The sequence below is a fragment of the Rhinolophus sinicus genome, chromosome 3, assembly GCF_057876585.1.
Source record: "Rhinolophus sinicus isolate RSI-liver-muscle chromosome 3, RSI-T2T, whole genome shotgun sequence".
NCBI lineage: Eukaryota > Metazoa > Chordata > Mammalia > Chiroptera > Rhinolophidae > Rhinolophus > Rhinolophus sinicus.
Genome location: NC_142503.1, coordinates 143,568,477 through 143,589,449, shown reverse-complemented (window position 1 = coordinate 143,589,449; position 20,973 = coordinate 143,568,477). Strand labels below are relative to the sequence as shown.

General features: G+C 37.6%; 1 protein-coding gene across 2 annotated transcripts in view; it reads left to right on the top strand.

Moving 5' to 3' along the window:
• The window catches only part of FBN1 (fibrillin 1), a 233,149-nt gene that overhangs the window by 89,767 nt on the left and 122,409 nt on the right, over positions 1-20,973 (top strand). For both annotated transcript variants that reach the window (XR_012494755.2, XM_019730687.3), the window contains exons 7-8: positions 15,091-15,288; positions 18,562-18,687. Coding sequence is in view for 1 of the 2 variants with exons in the window: in XM_019730687.3 (XP_019586246.3) it covers positions 15,091-15,288; positions 18,562-18,687 (324 nt within the window). In the remaining variant the exon portion in view is untranslated. The remainder of the gene's footprint in view (positions 1-15,090; positions 15,289-18,561; positions 18,688-20,973) is intronic.

The following is a 20,973-nucleotide window of genomic DNA, read 5'->3' as shown; positions in this document are numbered from 1 at the left end:
CTGTAAAATGGAGGGAGAAAATCTCCTCAGAGAATTGTTTTGATAATTAGGCATGTAAAAGTAGCTAGTACAATGAGACAGCACGTAAAAGTAGCCAGTACAATGCTCCACAAATAGGTTTCCTTCTTTTCTCTTATAAGTTTCTTTCCAATTCTAAAAGAAGAGATTCCAACGCTCATCTTATACATAAACTTTTGACGTACAACCAGCTCATAATTATGGAATTTCCTGTATTAACGGACTAAGCATTTCTCTCAAATCAGACTTGTCATCAGAAGACTTTCCAAGGTCTGGATGAATCTTTTCAAATTAACAACAGCATCTGGGACTAAACAGTCACACATACACACACACACACACACACACACACACACACACACACACACCCACACAAACACATACATACACACACTTCCCTTCACGCTCACAAGAGTGAGGGGAAGGGAGTGGAAAGAAAAGTGTGATAAAAGTTGATTTACCACCTTTTCCCTTCCTTTTCTCTAAGCCAAAACAATAGATTATAAAGCTAAAACTTTGTTTTTATTGGTTGTATAGACCATCTGTGTTTGCATAGAGTGTTAGTACTGTTACCCTATTTAAAGATTGAATAATTCCCCCTGTTGATTTGAATGCAGTAATTACCTTTCAGTGCCTTTCCATTCTCTACCTACCCATAAACCTCGTTGGCATTTACGCAGTTATTTGCTTTCTTCTCTGTACATTCTTATTGACATATAGTTTGAAATTGCCACTGTTTGGGAATAACTCCAGAATTTCATTAGTTCCAGATGTCAACTGTATTTGTTTATATTTTTATGATTGTTATGGTTACAAATCAAATACATATAACCTTTGGGAATCTAGGGGAGGGGATGGGGTGTTTGTTTTCAGTTAAGGGTAGTATATGGGGCACATCACGTTAAAAATATCTCTACTGTTTAGAAAATAGAATACAGAAACGTGGTCTTCAAACCATGAGGTATTAGTGAGCTTATTTTTAAAAATGGAATGCGTTTTACAAATGAGAGCTGGCAGTACCTCTTGTGATGGCGATGATGTGTATGACCATTTCCATGTTGACTGATTTAAAAACGTGTGTACCTCAGAAAGCAGAGTATTAGGGGAGGATAGCAAAGCCTAGTCATGTCGCAATGCCAGACACTTTATCCAGTTGCCAGGGAGGAAAGTTAAGTTAAATTGTAGAATATGAATTCATGAAGGAATACTATCTGGAATTCTCTTTTGAATTTGGGTAAAATTTATTTATGCACTTGACCCAATTGGCTCAATCTTTTTTATCTCAATGTTTAAAATACATGCTACATAAAACTTCTAGGAAATGCAGTATCTTGCTCTTGGATCATTCATTCATATATGTTGTCAAATGACTACAAAATCCATGTACTTGGTGTCTCACTTAGGAATGAGGTTAGATAAAGTAATAGAAAACCCAACCACAGTGGCTTAGACAAGTAGGAACTGATTTTCCTTATGTCACAAATGAATTTGGAGATATCAACGTGTCATTAAGGATCAAAGCTCTTCTTTCTCTCTCCTTTACCATCCTTGGTGCATGGACTTTTGTCCTCATGATTGCAAGTTGGCTAATGGACTTCCAGGCATCACATCTTTTTAGAAGGGGGAAGGGATAAAGGACAAGGGGATAATCCAGATGAGTGTGTCTCATTTTATCAGGGAATGAAAAGCTTTCCTTGACTCTTTACCCTGTCGGGCTCCATTTACACCTTATTGACCAGACCTGGGTATGTGTCCACTCGTAACTGGAAGGTAACGAATGAGAAAAGGATTGTGGATTGAGTGGATCAATCTTTCCACTTGCTCTGCTGAGCAAGGGACTTCATGACTCCAGGCTTAGACTTGATCTGCATGTTGACCTTTACCTTTGCTCTATTTTGCAAATCCCAACTATTGTTCACAAGAGAGGGCAAGCAACAGAATAGAGATGACTTAGAACAAATTCATCATCCCTTCAGAACAGATTAAAAAGTATGTGTCCTATAGACTGTGGGTCAATGGCATCATCTGTTTTTAAAAATTGCAGAATACATCAGTTATCTGTAGCCATGGTCTGTGTGGGAAGAAAGGAAAACAGTAGGTATTTCGTATACATGGCTTCATTTACCACTCATGCAACCCCAGGAGGTAGAGGAAACTGAATCAAAGGGTAATAACAACTCGTTGCAACATTGATCAGAGTTTTACGACTCAAATCAAATGTAATAGATTCAGGGAATCACAAGTAGTTAATTATTCGTATGGCTTGGGCAACGGGAATGAATAGTGCAAAAGATAATGGATTTAGACTAACTTGAAGATAGGTAATTTTTCATCATTCATTCATTCATAACTACTTGAGTGCTTATTATCGGCCCACAAACTATTCTAGGCCCTGAGTACACAAAGTTTAATGAGATAAAATATTTATCCTTAAGGCTCACAGTCTGATGAAAGACAATCATATAAATCAGTGATTACTGTGGAGCTGAATTAGTGCCACAGAGGTAGGAAAAGGAAAATGGTCAGGGAAGGCTTCCAGATGAGGAATTTGCTGGACAAATAGGGGAAGGAAGGGCATTCCAGGCAGAGGGAACAGCATTTGCAAAAACATATGGATTGGAAACAGATCTGAGTTGAGGAACTACAGTTCACTCAGTGTCACTACAGAGGGACTGCACACAGGAATCACAGGAGATGGAGCTGGGTAGGGACCATTTCCCAAAGTGCCTTAGGTTCCAACTCAGGTTTACTCCTGTGGGCTTAGAGGAAATGGGGCTCTACAGTAAAGCAGTGACAGTTGGGTTACAGAGGAGGGACAGATTAAGAAGCTGTTGGGATGGTAAATTTTACGGGGTTTGTGGCAGTGATGGAGTGTGGGGTGTGAGGGCTTCTGTGATATTCCCACCTAGATTTGTAGACTTGCTCTGGGCTGTGGTAATGCCCTTCACCAAAATAAGAGGTGTGGGAGGAGCAAGTGCAGGGAGAACAAGCTCCAATTACACACATCTTGTTTCACACACACTGCCCTTCTTGGACAATGAAAACAACCTTTTCTCTCTACACCTGGCTGCTGCTGAACTGGCTCACACAAGCTGAAAGCCCATCAGGACAGCTGAGTGGTTCACGGCTCACCCACTTAGTCTCTCAGACAGGTGGAGCGTCTGCCTCAAGACGCACAGCAAGTGAGTTGCCGAGCTGAAACTGGAAAGCAGGCCTCCTGACTTTTTCGGCCTACTGCTGTTCCGTTCTACCCTTGGATGTATTCTGCCTAAAGAGGTGAGGCATATAGCAGTATGTCTGCTGCCATTTAGGGAAAATCAGCTAGAACTTTGTGTGTTAGAGTTAGCTACCAATTTACATATGTGTGAGTATTTTCCTGCAAGTTCATCTGGCCACCTCTTGGGTTACAGCTGAGGTAAGAGGACAGCTTGTTGAAGTGGCTTTTCCTTTGGGCTTGTGTTACTAACGGGGAGGGGTTTTATAGTTTCACTTTTCTTTGAGAATGAGAAGTTACATACTTTATAAAACTCTTTCTGATAAATCTGGACAAGTTATCTAAGTAGTGCCACCCTCTTATTAATGACTTTTTATTAAATACTGCAGAAGCTTATTATCTTTTCTGAGTAATGGGTACTTTTAAGAATCTGATGAAAGCTGTGGCCTCTCTTCCTCTCAAAAAGTACAAATGCACACACTATACTGGGTCAAATCCAGTTAGTTGCCAGGAATAAAAGTATCATACTCAGAAAGGGAGATTCGTTATAAGGAGCCTGGGATGTCCCAGAATTCAAGGGCAGTGGCACAGTGGGCCTGAGAGAGCCAAATGCGCTCTCAGCTTCTCCCTGGAGCCACATATGGTCTCTGCCCTTGCTCCTCCCTCAAACCTTGTCCCTACTCCATGCAGGTGACCTGCTCTGTGCTTTTTCCAGTACAACTGGCCCATAGTTCTTGAGGTGGCATAATCTGAGGTTGCAGCCACCTGTAAAAGATGAAGACCAGTGTTTTTGAGTCCCAACTGCAGATGTCTGGAAGAGAACATGTGATTGCCCCACGTGGATGGGGCACTCAAAATCTAGGTCCCTTACTGCGTCCAGAACTATCATACTGGTACCCGTGATTTAGGTACAATTTCAGGGCACCTCTGGACCTCCTGAGTGTCAATGGTGAACTTCAAGTTAAGAATCCAAGACTAGAGAAATCTGAGCGCTCAGAGGCCAGCAGCACTGCCCGTTAGCCAGAGAACTACTGCAGAGAATGGAACATACATTTAAGTAGAAGGTATTTGCACAAGCATAGAGCCTAAGAACACTTGCTCTCTGCCGGAGTTGTGACTTGTGAATATCAGTAGTTAAATCCCAGGATGGTGAATATGATGTAGATTGAATTATAACACTCTCCAAGGTCGTTGATATTATATTTCTAACTTTTACCCTGAAAGGCTTGGAAATTCAATTTTAATTATTGTTAACATGCTTCATAAATATCCAAGGGAATACAATATAGACCTGTTCATACATCCAGAGAGCCAGAATCTGGCTCAAGTTGTTTTTTCTTCCACAGTTGGAGAAAATTGTGGTGTTCGGCTTGCCTCCTGGGGCATGTTAAACCACTTTTAACGCTGTCTCTTATTATTTTCTAACCATATGCACTTTCCGCATGTATCTAACTAGCTGCCTCAGATGAAACCCCAATGTCTGGCCAAGCTGATGTAAATCTTTAGTAAGTGGTAAGAGAGAACAAAGTAACACAGTGCCCTTTAATGTTTAGACAGTACACGATTTAATAGTTGTAGACCTCATAGTCTCAGGAGCAACCCTCAATTTTTTTCCAGTTCTATAGAATGGAAATTTCTGAACCATATGCCATGCTCCTACTGGCTGTACTAGGCAAAGTCTAGATTGGCCTATTTGCCTGTATACTATAGTATTAATATTTAGCTCTTCAGATGATTAACCTGGGATGTCTGGGGCATAATTATTACTTTCAAAAAGCATTATTCATATTTGTGTAATTGCTATCCTATGCTGTACAACAACTGTCACCTACAAAATATGTAAATGTCCCAGAACATCAAAACCTGTATGTCACCAGTGAAGTGGCTGAGAGGCCACCATGATTGTCCAGTTAGTGACGCGTTCTCAAGGACATGTGATATACCTTAAAGATGGATAACCATACAATAACAGCAGGTTTGAGGTTCTAATGCTTTTAGTCTCAGAAAATCAGTCTTCTGCCATATTTTGATATCCAAACATGCATAGATTTTTGTCAGGAATCTTCTTTTGTTGATTGATTAAACCTACGTGATTGGGTTTGGTACCATTGCCTCTCCCATCCCCTCAACTTCTGTGCCTGTTTTCTGCACGGTTCACTCACGTGTTCTGAGGAATGCTTGTACTTTCTTCTAACTTGTCTTTCTTCAGTTGAATTCAGCGCCAGACCCCGAGCTGGAAACAGTCTCAGGAATTTTTCATTCATCAAGACATTTTCTTCCAAAGAAAAATTCTGAGAATAAGAAGGTCACCTTGAGAACTGCTTGATGGTATATTAGCATAGTTCAGTGGTGTATGTGTGTGTGTGTGTGTGCTTACCTGCATGTGTGTATATGTGAGTGTATGTATTACCTGCATGTATGTGAGTGTGTGTGTGTGAGAGAGAGAGAGAGAGAGAGAGAGAGAGAGAGAGAGAGAGAGAGAGAGAGAGAAAGGGGGAATGAGTGACTTATGTATCACATACCCATAAGCAAATGAATATATGGTAAAAAACCAAATCTAGAAATAATACCCAACCAATGTATCTAAACTATCTCACTTTCATTTATCTGCCTTGATATTACAGAAAGTCCATATTTATATGAGGTATTTCTCAGTTGTTATTAGATGGCCGAACTTTTGTCCTTGCTTTAAGTTTTTCACCAGATCTCTGAGACTTGATAATATCACTGGAATATGGTATGTATCTATTTCCTGTAGAACGAACTTAGAGTTGGCAGCTAGAATGCTAGTGGTCTTGGATTCCTTTGCCCTGTCATTTCATAGAAGCAGTAGTGAAGTTCCTCTGGAGGAAATCCCACTTACCACGCCAGGATTCCGTCACATATTGTTGGTCTGAGCCATGTGTACTTAGCACTCAGGTTTCTGTGAGAATTGGCCAAACATGTTTGAAGTAAGAATTTCAACCATAAAGTTTATATATAAATATCTGAGTGTGATACGACTAAATGCGTGCTCACAAAGAGAAGGGAAGGACAAGAAATTTAGTGAAAAAGCTAAAGATACAGACCAACATATAATTTCATTATCCGTAGATAGGTTTTGTTTTATTTTGATAGCATCCAGATTTACAGACAATGTTTTATGCAGGACCAGTGCATCAATTCAAATCACTTGTCCTATACTAGGTACTTGACTGTGAAAGTGTGAAGGACTTTCATACTGATTATTAGTAGTTAGAACCTCATCTTCCTACAGATTCTCCAGTTCAGTACATGACTGATCATATATCCAGCTACTGAAGCCAGACAGCCAGGAGTCTTCTTGTCTCTTGTTTCCCCCACCTTCACCTTCAATTCATCTTTAAGTGCTGTTGGTTTTACCCCCCAAGGACATCCCCCACCTGTGAGCTTCTCTCTATTATTTCACCACCACCTTTGTCCAGTCACTACCATATTTCACCTCTTTGCAAGCCTTACCATTTCCTTTCTTGAACCCTCTATGCAACGCTCTTTAAAAATAGCACATCATGTTTTCACTGGCTTCATTTGAACTTAGAGCCAAATCCAAACTCCTTACTGTGGCCTGGAATGTGCTATGTAAACCACTCCGTACTTCACCTTCCAACCTCATGGTGTGCCCCTTAGCCCCTGCCCTCTAATCTCTAGTCACAGTGGCCTTCTCTCTTTGCTAGAGATGCCAGGATGTCTCCCAGCTCAGAGCCATTGTTCTTGCTGTCTCTTAAACCTGGAAAGCACTTACTCTCACTTTGCAAAGCTGGCTTGCTCTCATCCTTTTACTCTTCAGTCTAAATGTCACCTCCTCCAAGAAGTATTCTCTGATAATTCTTACCAAAACAGATATCCCCAGTTACTCTGTATCGTAGCAGCATGCTTATTTCATTTGCAGACTCAATCACATCCTCAAATCTAAAGTTACTTTAAATGTATTCACCAATGTAATGACTATCTCCCCCACTAGACTGTAAACTCCACGTGATCAGGAACTTTATTCCATGCTGCTCACTGATACAGCATAGTAGCTCAATAAATATTTGTGGAATGAATAAAGAAACCCTTGATTACATTTTGCGGTTGTGAACTTTACTCATTGAACCTGGTCATTAAAGTCAGAATGTCTAATTTTGTAAAGTGGGATACTTTTTTATTGTGGTAAAATACACATAACATATAAATTTACAATTTTGGCCATTTTTAGGTGTATGTTTTAGTGACAGGAGGTACATTCATACTGTGTTCAGCTATCACCACCATCCATCTCCAGAACTTTTTTTATCTTTCCAAAGTGAAACTCTGTACCCATTAAACAATAGCTCCCAATTTCACCCTCACCCAAGCTCCTGGCAACCACCATTCTGTTTCCTGTCTCTAGGAATTTGACTATTTTAGGGACCTCATATTAGTGGAAACTGCAATGGAATATTTCAAATCATTTTATTTTTATTACTCCTTTACTAACATAGGCCTTTACCCTCTATATATGAAAATCTCATTTATAATAGTAATTTTCAATTTTCTTCCTTTTTATTGGGGAATATTGGGGAACAGTGTGTTTCTCCAGGGCCCGTCAGCTCCAAGTCATTGTCCTTCAATCTAGTTGTGGAGGGCGCAGCTCAGCTCCAAGTCCAGTCGTCGTTTTCAACCTTTAGTTGCAGGGGGTACAGCCCACCATCCCATGCGGGAATTGAACCGGCAACCTTGTTGTTGAGAGCTCACGCTCTAACTAACTGTGCCCTAATTTTCAAATTTTAGTGATAGAACATCCTTTTAGGATCCTTCAGAAATTTAATTCACTTTTGGTAGAACTTATATTTGGAAATTAAACAACATTACAAGGCACTTTTAAGATATATGAGTTGATCTAATATCATTGATCATAGGGCCCGTTACTCTTAGGTCGTTAATCTTGCTTTTGGATTGTGAAGAATGTTTTTTATACTTGGTGGCTTTGAAGAAAATGTGAAAGAACAAATAAATCAAATTGTTATATAATACTATTGTTTTTGTCTTGCTGTTCAATGGCTGATGCACTGTGGTGAAACTGCAGTTTGGTTTAACATGGCACTCATACAAGCCATTTTAAAAATGAAAAATCAGAGCCAGCTGGTTTTTTAGAGTGGAATTTGCAAACCATTAAAAATGAAGACACTCTCTATGATTTTATTATCTTGACGGTAAATATATCACCAACACCAGAATTTGACTTCTATTCACCTTCCACCCATTTTTTTTTTTATATATAACTTTGGGGGAAAATGAGTATCAGTAATGACTTGTAGGATGTACAGTGAGGGAACAAATAACGTCAGGTAAATGATCATTCGGAAATGAGATCTTCTCTTCCCTGAACAAGATTGCTTACTGTCTTCTTCATCATGGAGCAGAATAAAATGTGGTAGCAATTTTCTGTAGTTGAATTGCTGCCACACGTAATTGGGTCCCACGGAACTGTGGCCTAGATTTTGGTGAATTGCTTAATATGCATTTTAGATTAAAAAGTGTACAACAAATCATATTATTTCCGCAGTTTGGCATAATATTTATATTAAAATTTATAATGATAACTAATATTTTTAACGTAAAAATTTAGAAAGTTAAAGTCAGGGGAAACATTAACATAGAAATAGTATTGTACTTATTCCTATGCTTTATTTCCAAAATGCTTTTTAAAAAGCATTTAATTAGTTATAATTAAGCTGTATCTCAGATAAATATTTGTGCATACTGTAGTTTAGTAAATTTTGCCAAAAGGTCATATTCTTTAAATAGCATTGTGTAGACCATGTCTAGTAGGTAATCTTACATGTAGTGTTTTATAGAAATATATGGATTGGGTAGTATATTCAAAATGTACTGTTATTAAAACAATAATGCATAACTTGAATGAAATGGGAGAAGCAATATGGCCAAGTAAAAGTAGCCTAGAAAAGAATTCCCACTTCCCCAGAACTTTTATTCTGACAATATTCAAACCTATATTAAAGTTGAAATAATAATATAAAGTATATCCATATACCTTCTACCTACATTAAATATTTGTTAACATTTTCTACTTTCATACATATAATACTCTCTATGTGTATATATATGTATATAGAGTGCCAAAAGGAAAGGAAAAAAAAACTATTAAAATTGTAATACTCAATATATACCACTAACAAAAGATGAATACAAGTCACGTGTGACTTCTGCAATTACAAGAGGTGCTCAAAGTGGTTACCATCAGCGTCCAGACACTTCTGATTATGGCGAACTACTGCTTGAGCAACATTGACCAAAATGACCACTTGTATACATTTTTTGGCACCCCCGTATGTATGTATATTTATATAAATATATAACATATATTTGTATATAATCTATGTATACAGTATTATATAGTATTATATATTACACATTGTATAATATTGTATATTATATACAGTGTTATATATGTATATAATTATATTTTATGTATGTATTTGTGTATATATGTGTGTGTGTGTGTATATATATATATATATATATATATATATATATACACAAAATTGTTGCCTGTTTTGCTGAATCATTTGAAAATTAAGTTGCATACATCATGACACAGTGTCATGTAATATCAGCCTATGTAAAATTTCCCAGTTGTCTCTTTTTGAAACAGTATCCAATTAAGGTTTGGTTATTATGTCTTTTTAATCTAAAATAATCCCTGTACCTATTTTTCTTTTCAGCTCAGGGGTCATTTACTTTTGGAACAATCCAGGACAGTTGCTTTTGAAAATCACAAATTCTGGGTTTTCTGATTGTTTCCTTATAGCGTCATTTATCTTGTCCTTCTTTCCCTGTATGCCCTCTCGCTGGAAGTTAGGTCTGGAAGCTTGACTTGATTAAGGTTTGATAATGTTTACTACCTCATGTTTCACAAAATCAGGAGCTGTGGAAGGATTTCAAACTAGTCTGTGATAGGGATAAGAAATTAAGAATTAACTTCTGGTGTTTTTGATGTTAAGTTGGATCAATGTGTTGGATTCTGATTGGAGACTCCTACTGGAATTTCATTCAGGTACTAGCTCCAGCACTGAACAGGAAAGCTGGAAGTAGGAGATTATGGTAGTGGAGTGCAGTCATGTATATAAATGTGCTTTCTAACAGTGGGAAGGAAGATTTTGGAAATGTGTATTCAGTTGACTATTGGGACAGTGGAGTAGTAGGTGATTGGCCTTCTTCAATTTTGTTTTGTTGTTTGGTTTAATGAGCTTGTGGTTAGTATAATTAGTAAAGAACACAATGAAGTGCTTCATAATCAGTCAACACTATGGAAATGAACACTATTTTGCTGTGATTAAAATGACGGTCCTGGTTGAGAGATATTGGGTTATGTTGAGTGGCAGTGATCCCAATTTATGGGCTGTCTCACATTTCTAAGATTAGACTTTCATATAAGCAGTCAGTTATCTTGCAAATACCTCCAATTAATAATGGAACATCAGTACTTCTCAATAACATTTTAAAAAGGGAATAATAGAGAAAGACATACACCTTAGAGCCCAGGAAGGCAAAAATCAGTTTGGGAGCTTAGGCAAAATATGGCTACTCCAACCTCATGCCACAGCTACTGAATCAGATTCCATGGGGGAGACCTGTGAGACAACAAGCGTGAGGCCCAGGCATCAGTATTTTACAAAACCTCCCCAGGTGATTTGGTTATGCCCTAAGGTTAAGAATGATTGGAGTAAGAAGAAATGACAGCAGTTATGAGACTGATTATGATCGTGGAACTTCTTTGCTTTAATTTTCTTCAGACTAAAAGTTCTCTGAACTCCTTCCTCTGAAGGTTGTATTAAAATTCTACATATTGGGAACCGAGGCCAACCAGTATGTCCACGGCCCACCTGCCTGGAAGGAAGAAGCATACTATGACCCTCTCAGTCAAGCATAAATTGACATCTCATCCTTTAGTTTGTAATTTTTATGAAAAGGATTTGAAATAATTGATTGGAGCCCAGTGCCCAAATTTATATCCTTGCCCCTTCCCTGCAGTGTGTGGTTTAGTCACTGGGCAGGAGTGACAAAAATTCACTGTACCACAGAATATTCTTTGTGAATGACTCGTTTGCTTCAGGGTGAGGTCTCATTACAAGTGAAAGTGAAATAATGCTGCATGTCACAGCGTTCTGAGCTGCAGAGCTGGGAAGGAGCCGAGGATTGAAGGCTACAGACACACGTTGGTTAGATCCCAAACCTAGAGGCCAAGTCTGTGGGGACTGGGGGACAGTCCCCAAGCCTAACCCCTTAGAATGGGAACATGTAGATGCAGAATTTCCCATGAAATAGCCATCCTAGAGTAAGCCAGTTAAAAACAAGTAAAATTGAATTTTCATTTTGGAAAGACTTGGACTGTTGCCCTAGTTCCTGGGAGTCTTATAAGGAAGTGATTGTAGAGCAATTTGCAAACAGAAAATATTTTTAATACTATATTTTAATTGCATGAGGAGTAATGATTTACGTTGAGGGAATGGGTTCGACATTACCCAAGCACTGAATTAGGCACATTCCTTGTCTAATGTTGGACTAGCTGGAAAAAAAGAAGAATATGTAAATGAAGTCTAGTGTCATGTAAGTGCTATGGGAATAATTGTAAATAGTTAGATTATTAGTAAGGAATTGGGAGTATGGGACGATTTTTTTTCTGTGGTTGGAGTATTATACTAAAAGCAGCATAACTTTGGCAATCTAAATGAAGTGCGGACAAAAAGCACATGCTGCCAAATCGGAATGACATTTGAAAACCACGTTAAAACAGCATTTACCTTCCAAGAGATTTTAGATTCAGTTCTGTTTCATCCAGATTATGCCTCTCCCTCTGCAATCAGCAATATTTTTTATTGAAAATATGCCTCTACAAATACGTTTATGTCCACTTACTAATCTGCACTGTCAAATGAGCTGGTTCGTTGTCCATAGTGATAAAGATCTAGCATGAAAATGTGTTAGGTCCATAAATTTTGTTATATATACTCAAACTATTTGCCAAATATCCAGTATATTTAATAAAGATGGGTCCCTGTGGGCTCTAGAGATGCCTAATGAATATTGTCAGAATTAACAAGTGCCATTTCAATTCCATGTGTTTCATATTGACGTGAGGGCAAGATGTTGTTGACCCTGGAAAAGTCTTAAGGTCTCATTACAAGGGAAAAAGTTAGTTTTCTTTTCATGAAGACCTTTCAATGAGGAATTTATGTCTGAAGGCATGAACCAGTGACAGACAGGACTGAGTCATATTTTCCTAGTATTTTGTATTGTGCCCTGGTTTTGCTGGTATCACTCACAAAACACGGTATTTGCACCTACCCTGAATCTTTGTAGACCTCATATGTAAGATCATTCCATAGGGTATCTTGGCAAAATGAAGAGGAAATACAAATCCAAGCAGTGTTGAAGAGAGGATTTTAAATTAAAATTTGAGTTCTGTTAGGTTTTTAAAAGATTGAAAATGGCACAGCAACATGAGTCTGTTTGATTAAAGCATTTACACTTGTCTCAATAAATTAAGAAGGAAAAAAAATAAACCTAATTTTCTTCCTTGTTACCGAACATGAAATGTTTTATTTATTTTTTAAATAAAATATGTTGTTGTGATCTTTCTAGTCTCAAATGTAAGATATGTATAGTCATAAAAATCTTGATGGCTGTTATACGAGACTAAACATTTTTCATGCTAAAGGAATTCAGCAGTAATGTACACTGAATGTTGTGTATAATAATGAAGAATTGGAAGCAATTTAAATAACACACGGTAAAAAAATTATTGAATAAATTATGCTATAACTTGATGGAAATTATGCAGCCATCAAAACCGTATTTTGGAATAGCATTTAATTACATGGGAAAATGTTTCTGACAATGGTAAGTGAAAAAACATCAGGATTCAAAATTTTCTATTTGTACAATTCAAATTTTGTGATAAAAATAAAGCACACATGCACGTAAAATTAAGATAATATAACCAGCATGTTATCAAGTGTTTCTTTCCATGCAATTACATGTGATTTTAATTTTCTTATTTATATGTTACAGCCTTTTCCTAGTTGTCTGAAATATTTATTTATTTTCAAATCAGAAAAATACATGATAAAATATTAAAAGAGAAAAGAAACATAGATGTAGTTATTAAATACCTATAGGTAATATTTGGAAGAATTAGAAGGAAAGATGACTTTAGCGTTGCACTTTGTCCATATAGTTGTTGTATTTAAGAGCAATTTTGTCGCAAACTGCCATGGTCCTGAGTGACTTTTTCTTTACTGACAGAATGAAATGAAGGCAGAGGTTTAATTCAACAACTCAAGCATTTAATTTTTGTATTCTTGTTTGAATTCAATGCCTATGGAAGAAGATAGCAGATTTTGAATAAATCTGGCATGTTATGAAGAATATTAGAATATACCTAGAATTTGACTATGTACAAGTAAAAAATAATTGGGAAGGTAAAAAATACATGAACAAAGTAAAAAGACACACAGTAAACTGAGGACGTGTCAGGCAATAGGGCTGAAAGGTGGGCAGGGCCAGCGCACATAGAGACTTGAGGAGAACAAAGATCTAAGGTTAGTCTTGCTGGTACTGTAATGAAGAATTGTTCTTAGAAAATTGCATGTCTGTGTCCTGTGAGATACTTAGAGGAAGGAAGAAGAAAATAAAAGTGAAAACATAACCCAATTGTTTCATTGGCACATCTAGTGAGTTTCATAAACTATAGAATTCAGTGATGAAAGGAACTTACTGTGGCCATTTAGCCCATCGCTAGACTCACAGGAAACACTATCTGTATCTGTGCACTTCCAAAAATGACACGAGGAAGCATGACATGTTGGGTAGTAGATAGGAGCCCCTGAGTCTTGCCCCAGCCCAGCCTCCATATCTGTTGAAGCCACTGTAAAACAAAAAGGGGTATTATGGCCTCGGTTTTTCTCATAAAAGGCTGAGGACAGCCTGCTTTTGGTTTTCTGTGCTCATACATCATAATCTTTCTTGTTTGATGGCTGCTGAATCCAGATTGACTTTTTCCCTCTAGCCAAAAACAAAACAAACAACAACAAAAAACGAGGTAGATCTTGTAGCCAATGAGACGCCTCAGAAATTCTCCTGTGGCCTTAGCTTATCCCTGTTTGTTTTAGGAAGGTGCTTTTGCCCATGGATTACAATGATTTCATACCAGTGTCCTTACTCTTTATATTAAATACCTAATGTCTTTACATAGCTAAATTATTTTATTTTTTGTTTGTTTGCTTGGTTTTGTATTTCAAATAAGTTGGACCCAATTTAGAAACAGGTAACCATTTATTTTGTTCAAGGAACTCCCAGGAAGAAGACACAATAACTTGCCTCATTGAAAGTTTTGAAATTCTTTTCTTTCTCCAACCTGAATAATAACAGAGTGTAAGTTCTGCGAGGGCAGGGATTTGGTCTCTTGAACACTGAAGCGTTTACATTAATCATGGGGGCTGATTCATAGTAGGCGCTGATACATTTTCTTAAGTGAATGAATATGTAATAATATTATTATGTTCTATTTGTGTAGCACATCACAGTTGTATCTTCTCTTAGCTCATCATATCCTTACAATAGTGTCTTCAAAGTGAGTAGGAATCAGTTTTTAATCCTCATTTTGTAGGAGAGGAAAATGGGGTTCAGAGGTAGAGTGGTCTCCCCAAGGCTTCATATGGAATCAATGATGTGTGGTTCTCTTCCTGAAGACCATTTCCTAATTTGGAGTTAAGCAAGATGGGGCACAGCTGTTGCTCTGCGTGGTGGTTCTTGCTTTTCTGGACTTTCATGGAATTCTCCTTCTTTATTTTCAGATTACAGGACAGGCCCATGTTTTACTGTGGTCAGCAATCAGATGTGCCAGGGACAGCTCAGCGGGATTGTCTGCACCAAAACGCTCTGCTGTGCCACAGTCGGCCGAGCCTGGGGCCACCCCTGTGAGATGTGCCCTGCCCAGCCCCACCCGTGTCGCCGAGGCTTCATTCCAAATATTCGCACAGGAGCTTGTCAAGGTAAACCCAGGCTGATGGAGTTACTAATGGATTTGTCTTATTTGTGGTGGAAAGCCATTCTCCAACGAAGTTGGAGAAAATGGAAAAGCGGCGTCAGAGATATTCACTTTATGATTTCGCTGATGGCATCATATACAACTTAGGCATAGAAGCGTGGCTCACAGGAGAGCAGCTGGTCTCTCTAGATTTTTCCTTACCAGCAGTTTCTCTTTCCGGCCTCAGAGGTGTTTCCACAGGGTGCTATGATTCTGTTTATAGCAATGCTGCACATTATAGCAATGCTGTATATAAGCACAAAGCAAAATTTGTGAACAAGGTAGTTTGTTTTTGTTGATTTTTTCCCCTTCATTTGAAATCACTGGAGTTCCTCTGTCTCATGAGTTGTACTTAGTTGACCTGAAGAAAATTATTCTTCTCTCCATTTTACATGCTACATTATACTTTCTTTTTTACAAGTCAGAAATAAATTAGGATTTGTTTCACAGTTTTAAATATCCCCAGATGTTGCCTGCTTGCTTCTTCTCCTGCCTCTCGTAGAAGCCCTTACTCTGTTTTTGGCTTTTATTCCTGTTCTTCCAGCTGTACAAATTCTTTTATTGTCTGGATGTCTGGCAGGAAACAGGAGGAAGTGAACAGAGTCAGCTCTGCACTAAACTGATGGGATTGAAAACTCCCAGGCTGTATCTGTTTCCTTTAGACATCTTCAGTGCTTTTTTAGCAAATGGCAATATTTTCAGAGAATTCAGCGTATGCTTTTCTGAGGCAAATAGACACTAGTTTGGTTTTGCTCTATATATGTTAATTCTAAGGATAATATGCAATAAAACAGAACTTGAGCTGAATCGCACAGTTCCGTGGGTCTGCATTAAATTATACTTCAATAAATTCCGCTTCTGATAAACAGTGTTGGTGCTGGCCCCTGGCTTCTAGATAAAACATACAACTGCTTTGTGTGCCTTTGAATGTATCCTTCTGAATGTCAGGAGCAGCAAGAAGTCACTTTGAAAGCTTAGATTTACAAAGGGGTCGATCATACAAGTTTATAAAATACAGAGTAAGTTTAGTTCCCCTTTTCTTCAGTGCCTTCTTATTTTTCTCATCCTTAGAAAGTCCCAGTGAATTTTGACGAAATTCTTGGTCTTGGTATTCTGAGGTCAGCTAATACCCATGAACTCCCTGACAGTGACCCGAGAGCCAGATTTTGAGTGCCCAGCTGTCCGTCTATGAATCACTGTCAGAGGCTGAGGTGCTAAGATAATTGGGGGAAAGAGAATGCAGGGCAAAGGCAAGAGCTACTGCTCTTTAGCTTTGGTATTCATTTCATACAATCAGAACTTTTCCAGTATTTTCTTTTTGTCCCTTTCTGACTCTGCTATTCAACATCCAGAGGGGGGAAAAAGTGTCTTATAAGAAAATTTGTGAAAACCCATGGAATCAAAATGGTAGTTGTATTGCTACTTTGAGAATGGAACTCATTTTTCTTTTTCTCAGAGGGATTCTGCTATCAGCTTAGGGCTCTGTCTCTTTGCTGGCATTTTTAATCCTTGTGCCCAATGTAAGGGGCGGTGGCAAGTGGGTTCATAAAGGAACCTATTCTGTCCTGATTTTTAGAATGTGTGGCCTGTAGAAGAGTGCCCTAATGTATATTTCCTCTTGGGCAAAAATCATGATCAACTAGACTACTTATTTTTATGTATATGTATAATCTTAATTTCAAATAATATTTTAATAAACATATTCAACATATCAATCAAATGGAAAATTCTGGTCTAAGAAAAAATTGAGATCAGCTATAAAATGTAATCTAATTATATTTCACATACAGTCATTTATTTGTGGGTCAAGACATTGTATTTACAATAGAAAGTGCCACTTTTATACCAAAATAAATTGTTCCTTTAGTACGCCTTTTCCTGTGTGCCATTGTTTCTCATGAGCACAGGTTTTTAGAAACCTTACAATTGGCAATTGCTCTCTTACTTCCCACAATGAAAAGTAAAACTAAAGAGTATACTACCTTTCAGATTTCTAAAAAAATACCCAAAACCTAGGAAGAAAACTTAGATTGCTTCCCTGGGGATTCTTTATTAAACCAGACTTTTTCATGTTATGGATAAAGAGATGGAGAGAATGTACATACACCTTCACAATCTTTCTGACTGAATGTAATAAGTCTGTAATGCTTTTGTTTTTTCCTGGAAGGTTCATATTTGGGGTTCTGTGTAGGATCACGGTTTATTCCTTGGGTGCCAGGGACACAGCAGTGACCAAAATAGACAAAGAACCTGTCTGTTCTCTGGATGCTTGTATTGGAGACAATCGATTTATAAATCAAAACAAAGCAAACATATTTATGTGGTCACTTGGTGATTCATCCTATGGGGAAAATAAGCAGAGAGACTAAGAAGGGTGGTGAGTGATGAGGGCCGGGTGTTGCTATTAAGCTGGTCAGGGATGGTCCACTTCTAAAGTGCTTTTGGAGCAGAGACCTGATGGATGGGGCAACAGGAACCATGCAGCTGTATGAGGGAAGACTGGTCCAGGCAGAGGAGCCACCACCACACAGCCCCAAGGCAGGTGCATCCTTGGTGTATTTGAGGAAAGGGAAGGAACCAGTGTGGGTGGAGAGGAGGGAGAAAGGAAGGTCAGGAGATGAGGTCAGAGAGTAGAGGAGTCAGGTAGAATCTTCTAGAATTTATCGTGGATTTGAGTTTTAACTGAGTAGAACATGACCTGACTAAAAGATTCCCTCTGGCAGCCGCTCTGCCAGCACGGTTACATTCATTTGGGGAGACTTTTCTCACTTCTCGGACTAATTTTCTGGGTTAATTTTTATGGCACAAGACAATTCTACAGAATGTAAGGTGAATATTTTGCATTTCATTTGTATAAAAACATTAGCTGTCTAGTGTAGTCTGAGAGATCTTATTTAAGTAAATTCGGTTTTAACTGAATTATTCAATACAACTCAAAGACAGTTTTGTTATAGAAATATGTTGCATTTTGATTCTAAGTGTTTCTTCAATAACTCTAGTTATTACTGTCACCTTTTTAAAAATCATTGTATCCTTGTACCTTGAAGCTTGCATAATAAAACCTACAAAAGTTAATATGAATATTCTCCTCTACATGAGGGAAAATGGAAAAAGGGAAAATAAAGAATGCTTATAACTTCTTATAGACCATTTATATGTATCAATGGATTTTATATGAATATCTCCTCTCTTTCTCTCCCTCCCCCAACCCTCCCCCCCCCCCCCCAAAATCTGACAGATGTGGATGAATGCCAGGCCATCCCTGGGCTCTGTCAAGGAGGAAATTGCATTAATACTGTTGGGTCTTTTGAGTGCAAATGCCCTGCTGGACACAAATTTAATGAAGTGTCACAAAAATGTGAAGGTAAGAAATACCATGCTTTGCAGTTAAGGGATGGAGGGTCAGGCAAAACTCAAATCAGTGACAAGCTTTTTTGCAAAATGTTCCTAAATCCTTCTGTCTTTGTCATTCCTGTGAATGTGTAAATATAATATTCTTACCAGGAATAATATGCCTTTGTGTTATTGAACCAGAAAAACCTTGCAGCTTTTTCCACTTTTATAGACTGAAAATAAGAGATCCATCTGAATCGAATTAAATACTAAAACATGAAATATTTTTGAACCAATATTTGGGTTTAAATGTTCAAGACACATGGTTTTGCATAGTTCTAGAGATATGAATTTAAATTTGATCATTACATAGCATTCAGAATAACATATCTTCTGATGTTTTTCTAGTTAAAATGTGTGTTTGATTTTTTTAAAGAGAGCTATAAACTCATATTTATTCTCTAAGTACAAAGCTTAGGATTTTCTTTTCTGCCTATCAAATGAGAATCTTTTCATGCTAATCAAACAAAAATAACTTGAGGTAAATTGATGTGTTTGCCTTTAGTTTATAGATTGAGCTTCTAAAAAAAAAATGTATGTACAGAGAATATGTTCATATTCACCACTACTGTTATTTGCCAAAAGAGGCCTGGCTTCCAAGTGTAATAAATACTTTTTTCATGAGACGGAAACATCCAGGAAATAAGTAGGCAGAACTGAACTCTCTTTTCTTTGGTGAGTGCATGTGCCTTATGTATGTAATATCTGACAATAATGTAACAGCGTTCCCAAGACTACATCTCTGACCAAGCTTAGCAGAGAAAACGTTTTCCTTCATTCTCAACTCACTCTACCTGCTGTGAGAGGAGGTTTCATTTAGATTCACGCACTTTTGTTGAAGGCACGTGCTGTTGTATCTGTACTCCTAAACCCTATCAATGAGAAATAGTTTGTTCTCATTTGACTGGACTTGGATCATTAATCTTTCTTTGTTGCTACCCACAGTGTATCACACACATTAGACATGGCTTTAAATTTGAGGTGCAGTTCATAAATTACATATACGAAGTTTAATATCTACTTGCCCTGAAACTTATTATCTAACTCTGATAGAATTATCTTTATGGTTTAGAGTCATTAATCATCATAGAATTTATAATGATATATTCTTGAACATGCTATAAATAGTTGTGGTAGCTGTGAAAAATACTTAAGTTCTTTCTAAAGAAGTAGAGCTTCTTAAAAACATTGTAAGTTTCCAAGAACAATAAAGTTGACTCTATAGGCCAATGTATTTTAGAAGTTTTGTTGTGGATTAAAAGCAGAGAATGTTGATACTGAAAGGGGCAAGGAATTACCTAGTTCCACCCTTTCACAGTATAAGTTAAAGAACTGTATCTTGCGTATGCTAAGTGCCTGTCTGAGGTCATTCAGATAGTGCTAAAATTTACTTCTTTTTATTCACGCTCTAGCACTTATTGTACCATTTTATATTGTTTTCTCTCCCAGATGTAAGCCATTATCTCTCCTTTAACAACTATATTTAAAAATATTTAAAATATTACGGTATACATTTCAGGTATTAGCATACTTATGTTTTTATGACACAAAGCTATTAAGGTTTATAGCATGCAAAATCAATAATGAGTTGTGTCTTATGTTTTTAGGCTTTCTCAGCTTAATGTGTTCAGGTTCAAGAGACAGAATCAGCTTTAAGATTTAGGGCAATATGGTCCATCTGTCTTGTCGTGTGTGTGTGTGTGTGTGTGTGTGTGTGTGTGTGTGTGATCTGGAATTATGATAGTTTTCCAGCCTAGACGACAGTTGTTTTCTTGCGTGCCTTGCCTTTCACTCAGACAGTCAGTTGATATCAGTCAAGATTGATTACCTTCTATGGTTGTGAACTAGACATAAGACACACAGATTTAATATTCAGACTGAAAGAAAAATGATTCAAAATCCTTTTATTAATGCTAAGAAACCTATTATGGTGGTGCAACTAATGGACCAAAAATTCAGTCTGAGAATTATTTGATCCTTTTCCACATTTTTCTTTTTTTCCGGCTACATACTGAAGTCAGTAACAAGATAAAAACAGAATACTTTGGCTAGACCTTTTTTCCTTTCTTTGCCACCTACTGTTATATTAAATTCAGATGATGGGTTTTTTTCCCCCCTTCCTTTTTATTTTTCTATGCAAAATTGATATTGGAAGAGAATGTCCTGTTTGGACTACCTGTGCGCTGGCCTGGGGGCTGGTGTGGGCTCTGCTACCCTGTCTTAGGCTTGTAGGAACGTGATTGGAAAGTCCTCTGGG